This window comes from Osmerus mordax, chromosome 20 (assembly GCF_038355195.1).
Source record: "Osmerus mordax isolate fOsmMor3 chromosome 20, fOsmMor3.pri, whole genome shotgun sequence".
Classification (NCBI taxonomy): domain Eukaryota; kingdom Metazoa; phylum Chordata; class Actinopteri; order Osmeriformes; family Osmeridae; genus Osmerus; species Osmerus mordax.
The window spans coordinates 1,819,550-1,833,414 of NC_090069.1; the positions used below are offsets into that span (position 1 = coordinate 1,819,550).

Consider the following 13,865-nt stretch of genomic DNA (forward strand, 5'->3'; position numbering starts at 1 on the left):
ACTTACAGTAAGTACATTCTCCCCGAGGCAAGTAGGGTGAAGTGCCTTGCCCAAGGACACAACATCAGTTGGCATGACCGGGAATCGAACTGGCAACCTTCGGATTACTAGCCCGATTCCCTCACCGCTCAGCCACCTGACTCCCTAGTACACACACACACAGTACACACACACACGCAGAGCTTTTAATAAAGGCTTCTCCTGGCCCCATCCGGCTTCTCCCTTGGTCGCCATGTTCAGGACGAGCGGTGGCTTAGGGTTCACCTACCTTTTTCTCGGATGACGTCGATGAGGATGTCGATGACGATGAACGTGCCCGTCCTGCCAATCCCAGCGCTGCAGCACACAACAGAAAACACTGCTCTGAGAAAACAGCTGGAGATTTCCATTGATGTATCGATAGCTTCGTATTTCAATTGGCATCCATTACTGTGTGTGTGTGTGTGTACCTGCAGTGCACCACTATGGGCCCAGACTCCAGGATGCTCTCCTGCTTCAGGTTGACCTCCTCCAGGAAGTCCAGCACTCCTCCAGGGTCTGTGGGCACGCCGTGGTCCGGCCACGCCCTGAAGTGGTACTGCCACACTGTGCGCTCCGTGTTGCCCTGGGAAACACACGCCAGCCAGACTTTAGTCACACACACAGACACGCAAGTCACACACGCACCAGTCGCGCACGCCTGTCTCACACATGCCTGTCTCGCACACACACACACACACACAGTGTAGGGTTGGACAGAGCTCTGCGTCGTACCTGTCCGACCTTGGACAGTTTGAGTTCCCGTAGGATGTAGTCGTGGGCGGCGGTCTCCTTGACGTTCCGGACGCGCATGGCTCCGTACTCCTTCAGAGCCGACATGTCAGGCCAATACTTCACACACTTACTCTGCAGGGACACAGCGGGAGATCGCTCAGAACACGATCATGACTGCATTTTACCCCCCCCACCCCGCCCACCCACCCCCCCCATATGTCTGCCGGCATCTCGTTCATGAAATTCAGAGAGAAGACATCGTTTCAAACGAACGTCGTCGGCAAGAACATAGAGAATCCGTTTTTACCTTCCCCCGTTCCACCTCCTTGGTCGTCATGACGATGACCCGGGAGTTCTCCTGGAAGACCATCCTCCAGAAGTCGCTGATGGTGTTCTGCAGGCAGCCCTGCGTGGCGATGTAGCTCTTCTTCAGGCGGCCGCTGGTCGACTTGGACTCGCCGTCCGGCTGCACACACACACAAGACGCGGCGACGCGTTAAAACACGCTCGCTCGACAAACCAGCAGGGCTCAGGTAACAGATACACACAGGTTGAGCTACGGTGACTGGGGTTAGACGCAGTGGTTAAGACAAGGGTTTGACCAGTTTGCAAATTGTACGGGATATAACGTTTCTCTAACACTCGGACAAAGGCTCTGGGATTGTCGTGAGGACGACCACAATGCATCGATACGTTTGTGTGTCTGTGTGTGTGTTGAAGATGAAGAGAGTTTACCATGGCTTCATTTACTACCGTGATGATGTTGGCATTGATGTAGTCTGAGCCAGGGTCATTTGCGTCCCCATCTTTCAGCTCCACGCGCGAGTGGTCGACTGGAGGAGGAGAGAGAGGAGGAATATCATTCATCTGTACCCGCTCTGCCTCGCGTAAACACCTTTCACAGACAGGAAGTAGACAGACAGGAAGTAGAGTAAGATTGCAGCGGTGGAACAGGGTGGCTTATGCTCACAGGGTAGGATGTTCTTGTATCGGTTCTTGTTCTTGTTGTCTGCTCTCTGGCCCTCCTTACGGCTGTACAGCAGCTTACACTCCTGCTGCTGCAGAGTCTGGGGACCAGGGGAGACCGGCTGTTAGTCAACACCGCGCACGGATGGGATTTCTCGCTGCGCGCTCCATTTGCTAGCGGTGTTTCTTACATTTACATTTAGTCATTTAGCAGACACTCTTATCCAGAGCGACTTACAGTAAGTACATTTACATTTAGTAATTTAGCAGACGCTCTTATCCAGAGCGACTTACAGTAAGTACAGGGACATTCCAAGTAGGCAAGTAGGGTGAAGTGCCTTGCCCAAGGACACAACGTCATTTGGCACGGCCGGGAATCGAACCGGCGACCTTCTGATTACTAGCCCGATTCCCTAACCGCTCAGCCACCTGACTCCCTGTTTCTTACCTCAAATTCCTCCCAGAAGCCCTGCTTGACCTTGTCTGTGGCCTCGGCCAGTTTGCTGAGCTCCCTCACCCGGCTCTCGATCTCGGCAGCGTTGATGCGCGTGGTGTTGAGGGGCTAGGAGGGGGAGGAATCATCACAGCTATGACAAGACGGCTCACGCGACTAAAGGCCACTTCAAAGACGTTTGTAAAAACCACATGGTGGTTCAAAAGCAAAAACATTCTATATATTTTTATGGGGGGGGGGTATACTTTTGTATAATTAATAAAAATATATATATGTATTTTTTTTATGTATAATGATATAAATGATTATACATTTTTATTTTAAATTTTTATATCCAATAGATTTGAGTCTTATTGCCAACACAGGACTGAGACTGTACCTGTTTGAGCTGCAGCACTGTGCCCAGGGTCTCCACCATGGGGTTCTTCTTGTAATGCTCCACCAGGTCAGTGAGAGAGTCAAACTTCTCCCCCCCGCCCACGTCGTACTTCAGGTCAGGCTGTCAAACCACAAAGCAACAGGACAGTGGTTGAACCGCGCTGCTCTACGACCATACGCGACACACGCCACTTCGGTTATGACTAGCCATTTTGTCGTTTTTAGATTTTCACTGCAACGTTTTTTGTAAAACTTTACAACTGTCCAAGGTCAATAGGTCACTGGGTGAACTTCAAACAGCTCTATATATGACAAGAGGACTTTAGCTCAAAACAGCAAGGAGACAGCTGGATGATGCAGAACCTTGATGAGGTCATCACAACAACTACCCACTGCCTTGCCTGAATTCAAGGCCATGTCCAAAAACTCTATTTATAGTCAAATAAGAATGCAACATTACAATCTCCTTATTGCTACGACATTTTGTAACAAACAGCTGCATTTTCTCAAGCTGTCCTCCCATGGAGGAGGAGGAGACAGAGAAGACAGAGAGACAGAGAAGATAGAGAGATAGAGAGAAAGAGAAGACAGAGAGACAGAGAGACAGAGAGAAAGAGAAGATAGAGAGACAGAGAGAAAGAGAAAACAGAGAGACAGAGAAAGAGAAAACAGAGACAGAGAGAAAGAGAAGATAGAGAGACAGAGAGAAAGAAGGAGAGAAATAGAAGATAGAGAGACAGAGAGAAAGAGAAGACAGAGAGACAGACAGAAAGAGAGACAGAGAAAAATAGAGACAGAGGCAGAGAGACGGTAAAGGCGGCACCTTGCAGCGGATCATGACGTGCGTCACTTTGGGTTTGCTGTCGCTGCTGTCCGTCTTGTCGTCCCCCGTGCGGACGGAGAGGACAAAGTCCCCGGGGTGACTCTGACTCTCCCGCACCAGGAAGCTGCCGTTCTTCCCCTTCTCAGTCAGCAGCTTCTCGGCCTCCCGGCCAGACAGATGGCCGTGGAACCACCTGAGGAAGAGAGGAGCCCGCGCTCAAGCAACGCGCCTGCTTTTCAAGCACACGTTCCCAATTCAATTCGACCGGGACTTAGGCAGGAAGCCGAGTTCCACTTTACAGATGAATAACTGCTTCAGATGAAACAGCGAATCAAAAAGCAGAGCCAACAAGTAGACTCCCAATCTCTAGTACCGTGGAAACGGTATTCCTATATACCACAGACCATAGAATAGAATTGAAAGATTCTGTCATCAAGGAAACATCAAACCACACGTACATAACAGTTCTCTGCACAACACATCTCCTTAATATTGCATTCACATAATGTTTAGTGCTGCTACTGTTTTTTTTTTGTATCTACTAGAAAAGGATAATTGGATAACTCATCCCCCTCCACTCACCGTTCTGAAGTGGGATCGGCACAGTTAAGCGGGTACTTGAGCTCGATGACGTCTCCGTTTTTCTCCTTCAGCTGCCCGTGGTGCTCCATGTAGTACTGCACCAGCTCAGCCAGTGTGGCGAACTTCTCTCCCCCGTACAGGTCATAATAGTCCCCTGTGTTCTGGATCTTGATGTGGGTGACAGCGCCGTTCCTCCTAGAGAGAGGAACATCACAATGTTCAACTGAGACACTGCAGTACTGTCCATGATGGAATGAGAAGACTAGGTTTAAACACCCCCAAATGGCCAATTCATAATAATAATAACAACTTCATTTTATATAGGGAGTCAGGTGGCTGAGCGGTTAGAGAATCGGGATAGTAATCAGAAGGTCGCTGGTTCGATTCCCGGGCCGTGAAAAAATGACGTTGTGTCCTTGGGCAAGGCACTTCACCCTATTTGCCTCTGGGGAATGTCCCTGTACTTACTGTAAGTCGCTCTGGATAAGAGCGTCTGCTAAATGACTAAATGTAAATAGTGCCTTTTCAAGAGACGCAAGTAAGGCAACATTGCTGAACAGAAGCAGTGATGATAGGGGATAACTGAACCAATTAGAGACCATGGGTGAACAGTTAGGTTTTTATAATGAAAGACCAACTGAATAAACCAGAATTAACCAACCTCAAAGACAGTTAGAGGGTGCTGTTAGTTTACCCCTGTACTCACCGGACTGAGAGGGTGAAGTCTCCAGGGTTACTCTTGCTAGGCCGGGCCAGAAAGCTTCCATCAACTCCCCTGGTCAACAGAAGATTCTCAGCCTCGACACCTGTAATGTTTGGGTGGAACCACCTTTGCAACAACAAAAAAGGCGAACAATATAAAATAGTGGTCAGGGGTAATATAAGAAAGGCGCCAGTCAGACACGTTATGAAGCTGTCAACACTATCTGGTCGTGAACAAGCCAAGACTATTTTGAGATGATAGTAGTCTGTTCTGTTTAGGTGTATCTAGTAGAAGTGAGGTACATCCTATTAACGTAGGTTTATTCAAATGACCTAATTAATCAGTAACTACCTAGCTTAAGGTTGCCAGCTTCAGCTCAGGATAATATGCATCAAATAGGTCATCTGTGCATCTTTTGGCACAGATATTTACATGACCATGGAGTACACAGCTTGCAAATGCATGACCGTATGTCAATAAGATAGACAAAGCCAATATTGCTAGCTAGCTAGTTATAGGTTTTGGTCGCTACAGTAGACCTGTGATACATTTGGTCTCATTTTCACGTATGCTGGCAGTTACTAGTCTAAAATGATTTCTAGCAAGCTAAAACAGCTTGGGGGGAAAAAGCATTAACAGCCACGAAATGACTGTCAAAACACGACTTAAAGTGGGACATAAAGGTCTGGTATAAACCATCTATATCAGATAGCTAGCACACACATCTTGATAATATTATTGCAATCAATGCTAGTGTTGTGGATGGTAAGCTAGCTTGCTAGCTAAGGACCAGACATTGTTTTCCATGGTCAGCCTTCCTGAACGTTACCTCCGAGATGTCATTTTTTCAATCCTCGCAGCTTCCTTGCACTGACTTCCTACAACCAGCTGGCTTCTCCGACTACTATCGTATTCTTATTTCGCAGTCAACACAAGGCACAAATGCTTCATAAAGACGACGACCCGCTCAAACCGGGTACGAAAACACGGGCATTTGTTGGAATTTTCAACAGCAACAAAAAGTCCCTAGGCCTTCAGCCCCGGAGACTTCAGTGCAAGTCGACTGTTGGACGTCAGCAAACATGCGACAAAACATACGTTTCACTTTTGCGCAAGCGCTCCGGCCGGGCAGACAATTTTCTTCCTTTTTCCTTCTTTTTTTCCTTTTTTTATGTTGGCTTTTTTTTTCTTGTTGAAAGAAAACGGACAAATTTACAAACAGGCAACAAAGAAATATATACAAACATTGCAGGTATTGAGCATAACCATACAGTATACATTATTGTAAAAAAAAATATATATCATTATAATAATAATAGTAGTAAAATCATAATAATAGAAAAATAGATATAAAAAATGAATCATGCAATGTCATATTTGATTGTCCTTTCTTGAGACCGCCATGGAAACATTCTAGTACTGATCGGAGTAAAGTGTTTTTAAACATAATACTATAAAGAACAGACTCATAGACAAACAAGAACACTAAACACATTTATAACACATTATTGTCCCATGTTACTATAAACTATTCAGTTTCATTTAAATACTGGGATTAGACCATAAAAAATTGAATTATTTTGATCAAACAAAACGTATTCATTAAATGAGGCTTCTTTAAAAGAAATAGAAAATAACATAATTCAGACTGTCAGAAATACATATTTTGACTTCCTATGCATTTTGGGTGGGGTAAATCGATTATTTACACAATATGAGACTATATTCTGTCATGCAAATAGTTTGTGGATACCTCAAACAAAACTGTACATCGATTTCTGACTCAACTCAGGAAACTGAATTTCTCAATCGCAGATCAGGTCGCACTCAATGTTCCTCAATGCTTACCGTCTAAATCCTTACGTGGCAGTCTCCCTGAAGCCCTGGCTACCTAGCTATCTACCTAGCTAGGAAGTGTACACTCGCCAACGTTTACAATCGAGCGTTTTGGGGGAGAGTGTACTGGTTTTGTTATTCATATCATATGGGATATTTGGAGACACAGTCATACAGTACATTTATAACCACCACGTAACGACAGCTAAAATACAAATATGTTCACTGCTTCGGAACTCGTTGTCCTTCTTGCCGTCTTGTCTGCCACAGCGTCCGGCTACTTTGTTAGCATAGACGCCCATGCAGAGGAGTGCTTCTTTGAACGGGTGAACTCAGGGACCAAGATGGGCCTGATGTTCGAAGTTGCCGAAGGAGGTTTCTTGGACATCGACGTTGAGGTGAAATGCGTTCACTTGAAGCAATTACACAAAACGTTGAATTGACAGGGGTCTAAATGTGAGCTAGAGAGTGCTAGCAGGCTAATGTCATCGTTTCATTGGTTACGTTATAGCCAATGAGCTAGTGCTAGCTAGCTACAGACCAAACAGCAGCTAACCAAGCTAGAGCTAGTTATCTACAAAATACTACACATTGTAAGCAATTAGGTTGACTAGCAGCTAGTGATGTATCTAGTTTTCCAGGTTATACTTAAGTTAACGTGTTTATTTGAAACGTTTCCTTTGACCGGATTCAGTGACAGTGTGTGATCTTTACAGTACCTGTCAAATCTAGCCTAACTGTCTGGCTTTATAAATTCGGCTTTCAGACTACTGACAGCTGTCGCGCTTTTGCTCCTCTAAGTATTGTCATAATCAAATGTAATTTATGACAGACTACTTACAAATATCCCTACATATGACGCATATGTTAAGCTACTAGATACTTTGGAGAAATTGATTTCCATGCATCTTTAAATAAATATATTTTGCTCCCTATACAGATTACAGGGCCAGACGGTAAACAGATTTACAAAGGGGACAGAGAGTCTAGCGGGAAATACTCTGTTGCAGCACACATGGATGGAACATACAAGTTCTGCTTCAGCAACAAGATGTCCACCATGACACCCAAGATTGTCATGTTCACAATTGACATTGGAGAGGCACCCAAAGGACAAGACATGGAAACAGAAGGTGGGTTTTGTGTGTGTGTGTGGTCTAATCGTCATACCTTTAACAAAAATGAAAAGCATTTTTCATATTTAAATGTTACTCTTTCCCAACTTTTCAGAAAATATCTTTGTTTTTTTGATTGGTGTTAAATGTATTCTTGTTTTGTGCTTTAATGTGATGTGGGGGGCTTTTGCCTCCTCTCAGGTGGAGACAACTGGGATGGTAGGCCATGGCGACGTTCTGGCCTGAAGGCTTGAAAATGCACTGTTTTCCTCTAACCCATGTTTGATGAGTTGTCCCTGTAATGTAACATACAGGATGTGTGCACTAATAATTGACTGCACACTGGGAATGGTGTGAGGAAAAATGGTTTCTACGCTACTGTGGGCTTCTCATTAGTGTGACCTTACAAAACAGTTTTCTTTTAACGTGAATCGGGCACTGTGTGCTGTCATTTTGATATTAGCCGTGCGTTTGAGTCAAGTAATGCATGTAATGTTCTTCAGAATGTGTTACTACTCTGATCCTCATTGGTTGATAAATAAAATACCAATATATATATATTATATTCCAGCTCATCAGAACAAGCTTGAAGAGATGATCAACGAGCTGGCTGTTTCCATGACAGCAGTTAAGCACGAGCAAGAGTACATGGAAGTCCGGGAGAGAATACATCGAGCAAGTTAGTAACACACATTAACAACAACACACACAACAACACACACAACAACACACTGCTGCTTGGTTGGCTTTGCCTTGTATCTTGTTAATGACATTTTCCAAATATTCATATTTCTCCTCTTTTTTTTAGTCAACGACAACACAAACAGCAGAGTGGTGCTGTGGTCGTTCTTCGAAGCTCTGGTCCTGGTCGCCATGACGCTTGGACAGATTTACTACCTGAAGAGGTTCTTCGAAGTGCGGCGGGTGGTGTAACATATAAAAAAGTTCCCTAAATGTGTTCCTGTACCACCGTTACTCTCCAGAACACCTGCCAAGATGTCTAGTTACACCATGGATACGAGACTGGCATTTTTTCAGTAAAAATATTTGAGTACAATTGGACGTTTTATGTTAAATTTTTTACCCCTTTTGTTTTCATGGTTGTTACTGTTGCATTTTGAATTTGGGACTTTTTAAAGATCTTTCAAATTCGGTCCATTTTGATGATCAGTTTTTAGTCATGATGCTGTTAACTTGCTTTTCCAATTTTTGGTTGGCTTTCTGTCTCTAATAACCGATAGACTTAAACGCTCATATGGTAAAATGAAGGCAAAAAAACAAGACACTGATAATAAATGCAAATGTCAGAGAAGAATGTTTGCCATGTCCTAAGTAATTCATGTTCAGTTGAGACCTGAGACACCCCTTCTGAGGCTCATTAAGATGTTGTGTTACCATAGTTTCAGGCATTTTTTTTGTTAGCTGACATTTTTAGTTTTAGTTTCGCAACGTACTGTGTAGCACCCAACTCAATGAGCCCTAGACTACCAGATGCATTTTTATTTTGTCAGTCTTATGACACAGGCCGAATTGATTTTAGCAATTTTGTCGAATCATAGTTATCCATCCATGGCACATAATGTTTCTTTTGAATGTGTGTGTGTGTGCGCATGTGTGTGTGTGTGTACACACTGAAAAAAAGGAAAACATTACAACTCACTTTGCTTCAGATGGATTAGTTGGTTATATTGTTCATTCATTCTTATCCTCGAAAAAAACACTAGCTACACCAGCTTCAACTAATGAACTTTACATGGAGCCTTTTAGTTTGTAACATCTGTGGGTTATGTGGATCAGAATGGATGAGCTTTACAATAGGTTATGATTTGGTGTTGGGGGAGGGGGCGAAACTATGTTAAGAGTGCGAGCTCGCTTTAGTTGCTTTTTTTTTTTTTTTTGACAATTTGGGGTGGGGGCGGGATTCTAATTTATGTGACGGTAAGCGGTTTTGTACTTTTGATTTTTCTGGTACATATCCAGTTAGATACAACATTCATGCTGTAATATTAGAAGATAATACAGGGGGTGGTGTTTTCTGGTCTATTGTCTTATATGTTACATCTTTACACCCTTAATGTTGTATTTTAGTGAATATGTCCCAGTTTTGTAATTGACTTTTTCTGGTGAGCTCAGGCATTTCTGCTTAATGCACAGTCACCTCTGAACTGGAGGGACTACTGAGGAGAAATTAGGTCAATTTGACTCATCAATGCAAAATGGATCAATACAATTTGAAAGTTAAATGCTTGTCTGTGGAAAATGATCCTGGTTTCCTAAACAATAAATACAATATTCTTTAATTTGTGGTTTAATGTGTGATGTTCCTCAGACCTTCAGGGAAAGCTGTTCCCCAAGTGTTCTCAGTGTAAAAGACGTATAGATGAAACTTGCTATACATAATGATCACAGTAACATAAATGGCCAGACTGTAATATACAGGGGGGGGACACCACTTTCCTCAGGCCTCCAGGGAAATCTATTCCCCCTGTGTTCTCAGTGTAAGAGACTGGTGTATAGATGACACGTATTACTCATTATGATCACTATAAAATAATGAATGAAAGACGAGTGTCCTAAAATTATAATAACACCAACTTGCCTACTTATTGTACAGTACAATAGTTTATTTGTGGAACTGAATTCTCCGGAACACCGGTACTCTGTTCCTACCCGGATTGTAAATATCGACGTACAGGAAAGGGTAACAGCGTGGATGGGCTGTAGAGTTCCAACATGGAAAACACCACCGATGGAAAATGGGATAGTTTACCTGTTAAACTGAACGACAGCATAATGGAAACTCTCGACGAGTTAGGGTTTACTTTTATGACACCTGTTCAGGTATTTAGATTTTACATTTACATTTACTTTTCAACGGACGAAGCTTACATGTATTCAGTCTCAGTGACTCGACCACAGTTGTTACCTTTCTTAAACACTTTACTTTTCATTTCCAGTCTGCCTGTATTCCGCTCTTTATGTGCAATAAAGATGTCGCTGCCGAGGCTGTAAGTGAGCATTATTTTCTATTTGTATCAGTGTTAAACAGCATGCGTCCATGAGTCAGTAGTAATTGCGTTATGAGAGTGAAACGCGTGTCTGAGGTAACTGTTACTCAAAGTTTTCCCGTGCCTTGACAGGTGACTGGAAGTGGGAAGACACTCGCTTTTGTTATTCCTATTATAGAAATTCTTCTAAAGCGAGAAGAGAAACTGAAGAAATTGCAGGTAAACTTTGAATCATACCACGGTCATTAAAGCATCAAAGCATCAAAACGGCTGCATCAGTATCTGCCAGATAAATCATTATTCTGCTGTTGTATATTTCTGTTATTCTGCTGTCAGGTTGGTGCATTGGTCATCACCCCGACCCGAGAACTAGCCCTTCAAATCAGCGAGGTGATAGGGCAGTTCATCCAGAAGTTTCCACAATTCAAGTAGGTGGAGAGTCTTGTGAAAATGTACATTGTTTACATAGAAAGGCTGAGTTTAGTTGGCACAAAAAACATCCAGGGTTCGATTTTCATCAAAGTTGTCTTTTTCCAGACAGATTTTGTTGATAGGTGGAAGCAACCCTATAGACGATGTGGAAAGGTTCAAGGAACAAGGGTGAGGATACAGTGTGACCCCACTGAGAGTGACTTTAACACCGGGCCTCTCAACAAATGTCAGCAATGTGCACCTGGAGAAAAGTAATTTTTTCCACTCTCTTTTCCAGGGCCAACATAGTGATTGCAACTCCGGGTCGACTGGAAGACATGTTCCGTAGAAAAGCAGATGGTTTGGACCTGGCCAGCTCCGTAAAGAGTCTGGACGTTCTGGTGCTGGACGAGGCGGACAGGCTGCTGGATATGGGCTTCGAGGCCAGGTACGACCAGGGGAGGCTCCAGACCATTTCAACTGGGGGGGTCAGGGGGAAGGTGGCACGCTGGGGGGCACGCGTGGCCCAGTTGTACTGTTATTCATTCTAACTTCTTTTTTGTGTGTGCCTGTCTCTCTTTCCTCCTCTGTAGCCTGAATACCATCCTGGGCCTGCTGCCGAAGCAGAGACGAACCGGGCTGTTCTCGGCCACTCAGACCCAGGAGCTGGAGAAGCTGGTGAGAGCCGGCCTCAGGAACCCTGTACGCATTGCCGTGAAGGAGAAGGGCGTGGCGGCCACCAGCGTGCAGAAAACCCCTGCCAGACTCTGTAATTATTACACCGTGAGTAGGAAACCCGTGACGCCAGAGTAACAGCTTAACAGGTCGTACGCCAGGTCCAAGTCTTGAAGCGCTCTCCGTCATTTTGTCATGCAGATCTGCAGAACGGAGGATAAGTTTAACAACCTGGTGGCGTTTCTACGACAACACAAGCATGAGAAGCAGCTGGTTTTCGTTAGGTGAGTGCCAGGCCTCTGTCAGTCGTGTGTGTTGGGATGACTTGTTCGTGGCTGATTGTTCTGTGTTCCTCAGTACCTGTGCTTGTGTGGAGTACTTCGGCAGAGCCCTGGAGGCCCTCATTAAGAATGTCACCATCTACTGCATTCATGGCAAAATGAAGCACAAACGCAACAAGATCTTTGCAGACTTTCGAACGATGAAAAGGTATGGCGTAGGAAATGAGGTTGTTTCATAAATGACTGTGATGTATTTTTTTTTACAAGTGCGATAACAACTGTACTGCTAACTTTTGTTGTGTTACAGCGGAATTGTAGTGTGTACCGATGTGATGGCCAGAGGCATCGATATCCCAGAAGTCAACTGGGTCCTGCAGTATGACCCTCCAAGTAGTGCCAGGTATAGTTAAATGACAAAAGTATGCTGGCTAGGCAGAGCAGAATTTAAACACATGCAGTTATGACAACTGATTATTCAGAAAATAATATGGAGTCGGGTGGTTGAGCGGTGGCTGTAAGTTGCTCTGGATAAGAGCGTCTGCTAAATGACTAAATGTAATATGTCCGGTATACAGTTGAAGAGGTGTGGCACACGAAGAGATGACAGTCACTTATCTTTCCCCCCCCTCCCTCAGTGCCTTCGTGCATCGGTGCGGACGCACAGCGCGTATTGGTAACCAAGGCAACGCCCTCGTCTTCCTCCTTCCGATGGAGGAGTCGTATGTCAACTTCCTGTCCATCAACCAGAAAGTACGGTTTGTAGGATAGCTTTTACTTCCAGGGTCATTTATCTATCTTTTTGTTTTTGTTTGTTGATTTTTTTTACTCAGTTCTTCTTCTTCTTCTTATTTGAAGTGTTTAACCCTCCCTGTGCCCTCCTCAGTGCCCCCTGCAGAGGATGCCAGCTGTCAGAGACGTGGTGGACGTGCTGCCCAAGGTGAAGGTCCTGGCACAGGCCGACCGCGCCATGTTTGACAGGGGCATGAGAGCCTTCGTCTCCTACGTCCAGGGCTACGCCAAACACGAGTGCAGCCTGATCTTCAGGGTCAAAGGTGAGAAACAGCCCGTCGACTAAACCAGGCATGCTGTCAGTTCCTGCTATATTCAGCTTGGTGGAAGAATGTGACATTGTTTTCTGCTGTCATTGGTCAGATCTGGACTTTGCCTTGCTGGCCCGTGGTTTCGCCCTCCTCCGCATGCCCAAGATGCCCGAGCTGAAGGGCAGGCATTTCCCAGAGTTCGGTGAGACCACCCTCGACACAAACACCATCCGCTACAAGGACAAGAACAGGGAGAAACTGAGGCAGAAGATGCTGGCAGAGCTGAAGGAGAGGACGCCTGCGCCCAGGAAGAAGTTCATCAAGAACACAGCCTGGTCCAAGCAGAAGAACAAGAAGGACCGCAGGAGAAAGACGGCTGCCAAAAGAAAACTTGAAGAGGTATTTCACTGTACTATTTAGTAATTTCATTACGTTTATTATGCATGTTGCGTGTTTTAATGGGACTGACTTGCTGTTTCCTTGAATGTAAACGTGTTAAGTTAAACCAAATGAATTTAAACTTTCTCTGCAGGGCTCAGATGTAGACGACGAGGACATGAAGGAGCTGCTCAACGACACCCGCCTACTCAAGAAACTGAAGAAAGGACAGATCAGCGAGGAGGACTTTGAGAAGCAGGTGACAGTTGGGCAGAAGAGTCACCGCAAGACTCCAGGACCCTCACAGGAAGAGGAGAGCAAATGACAACGCGTCGCCTGTGGTTCCTCTTCCTAAATATGGACTGGCGCACCTACATTTTACAGTGTTGTTATATAAAGTCTCTTGTGCCACATCTGGTGAATAAATCCTGCAGGGTGAATTTTCTTTAATCCATGTACTTC

At 44.6% G+C, this 13,865-nt stretch overlaps 3 protein-coding genes across 4 annotated transcripts; 2 read left to right on the forward strand and 1 right to left on the reverse strand.

Moving 5' to 3' along the window:
- Window positions 1-260: 260 nt before the first annotated feature.
- ptpn11a (protein tyrosine phosphatase non-receptor type 11a) lies at window positions 261-5,719 on the reverse strand. Its single transcript, XM_067258686.1, has 12 exons — window positions 5,489-5,719; window positions 4,663-4,785; window positions 3,957-4,151; window positions 3,375-3,567; window positions 2,553-2,672; window positions 2,168-2,281; window positions 1,724-1,820; window positions 1,489-1,586; window positions 1,061-1,219; window positions 754-885; window positions 450-604; window positions 261-336 (listed from the first exon to the last, which is right to left on the reverse strand). The coding sequence occupies exons 1-12, from the start codon at window positions 5,500-5,502 to the stop codon at window positions 261-263; spliced, it is 1,476 nt and encodes a 491-aa protein (XP_067114787.1). The 5' UTR covers window positions 5,503-5,719.
- An 820-nt stretch (window positions 5,720-6,539) lies between these two features.
- Window positions 6,540-9,910, forward strand: LOC136964190 (transmembrane emp24 domain-containing protein 2). Of its 2 annotated transcripts, XM_067258189.1 has the most exons (5): window positions 6,540-6,893; window positions 7,436-7,628; window positions 7,812-7,829; window positions 8,182-8,289; window positions 8,419-9,910. In XM_067258189.1, exons 1-5 carry the CDS (start codon window positions 6,714-6,716, stop codon window positions 8,541-8,543), a joined length of 624 nt encoding a protein of 207 aa, XP_067114290.1. In that variant the 5' UTR covers window positions 6,540-6,713; the 3' UTR covers window positions 8,544-9,910. The 2 variants fall into 2 exon arrangements, with proteins under 2 accessions (XP_067114290.1, XP_067114291.1); XM_067258190.1 differs by lacking the exon at window positions 7,812-7,829.
- A 401-nt stretch (window positions 9,911-10,311) lies between these two features.
- On the forward strand, window positions 10,312-13,853 carry ddx55 (DEAD (Asp-Glu-Ala-Asp) box polypeptide 55). The gene is made up of 14 exons (XM_067258174.1): window positions 10,312-10,451; window positions 10,568-10,618; window positions 10,751-10,837; window positions 10,955-11,046; window positions 11,156-11,218; window positions 11,328-11,477; window positions 11,623-11,812; window positions 11,906-11,988; window positions 12,062-12,193; window positions 12,293-12,385; window positions 12,621-12,735; window positions 12,869-13,037; window positions 13,138-13,424; window positions 13,558-13,853. The coding sequence occupies exons 1-14, from the start codon at window positions 10,344-10,346 to the stop codon at window positions 13,726-13,728; spliced, it is 1,791 nt and encodes a 596-aa protein (XP_067114275.1). The 5' UTR covers window positions 10,312-10,343; the 3' UTR covers window positions 13,729-13,853.
- The last annotated feature ends 12 nt before the right edge of the window (window positions 13,854-13,865 follow it).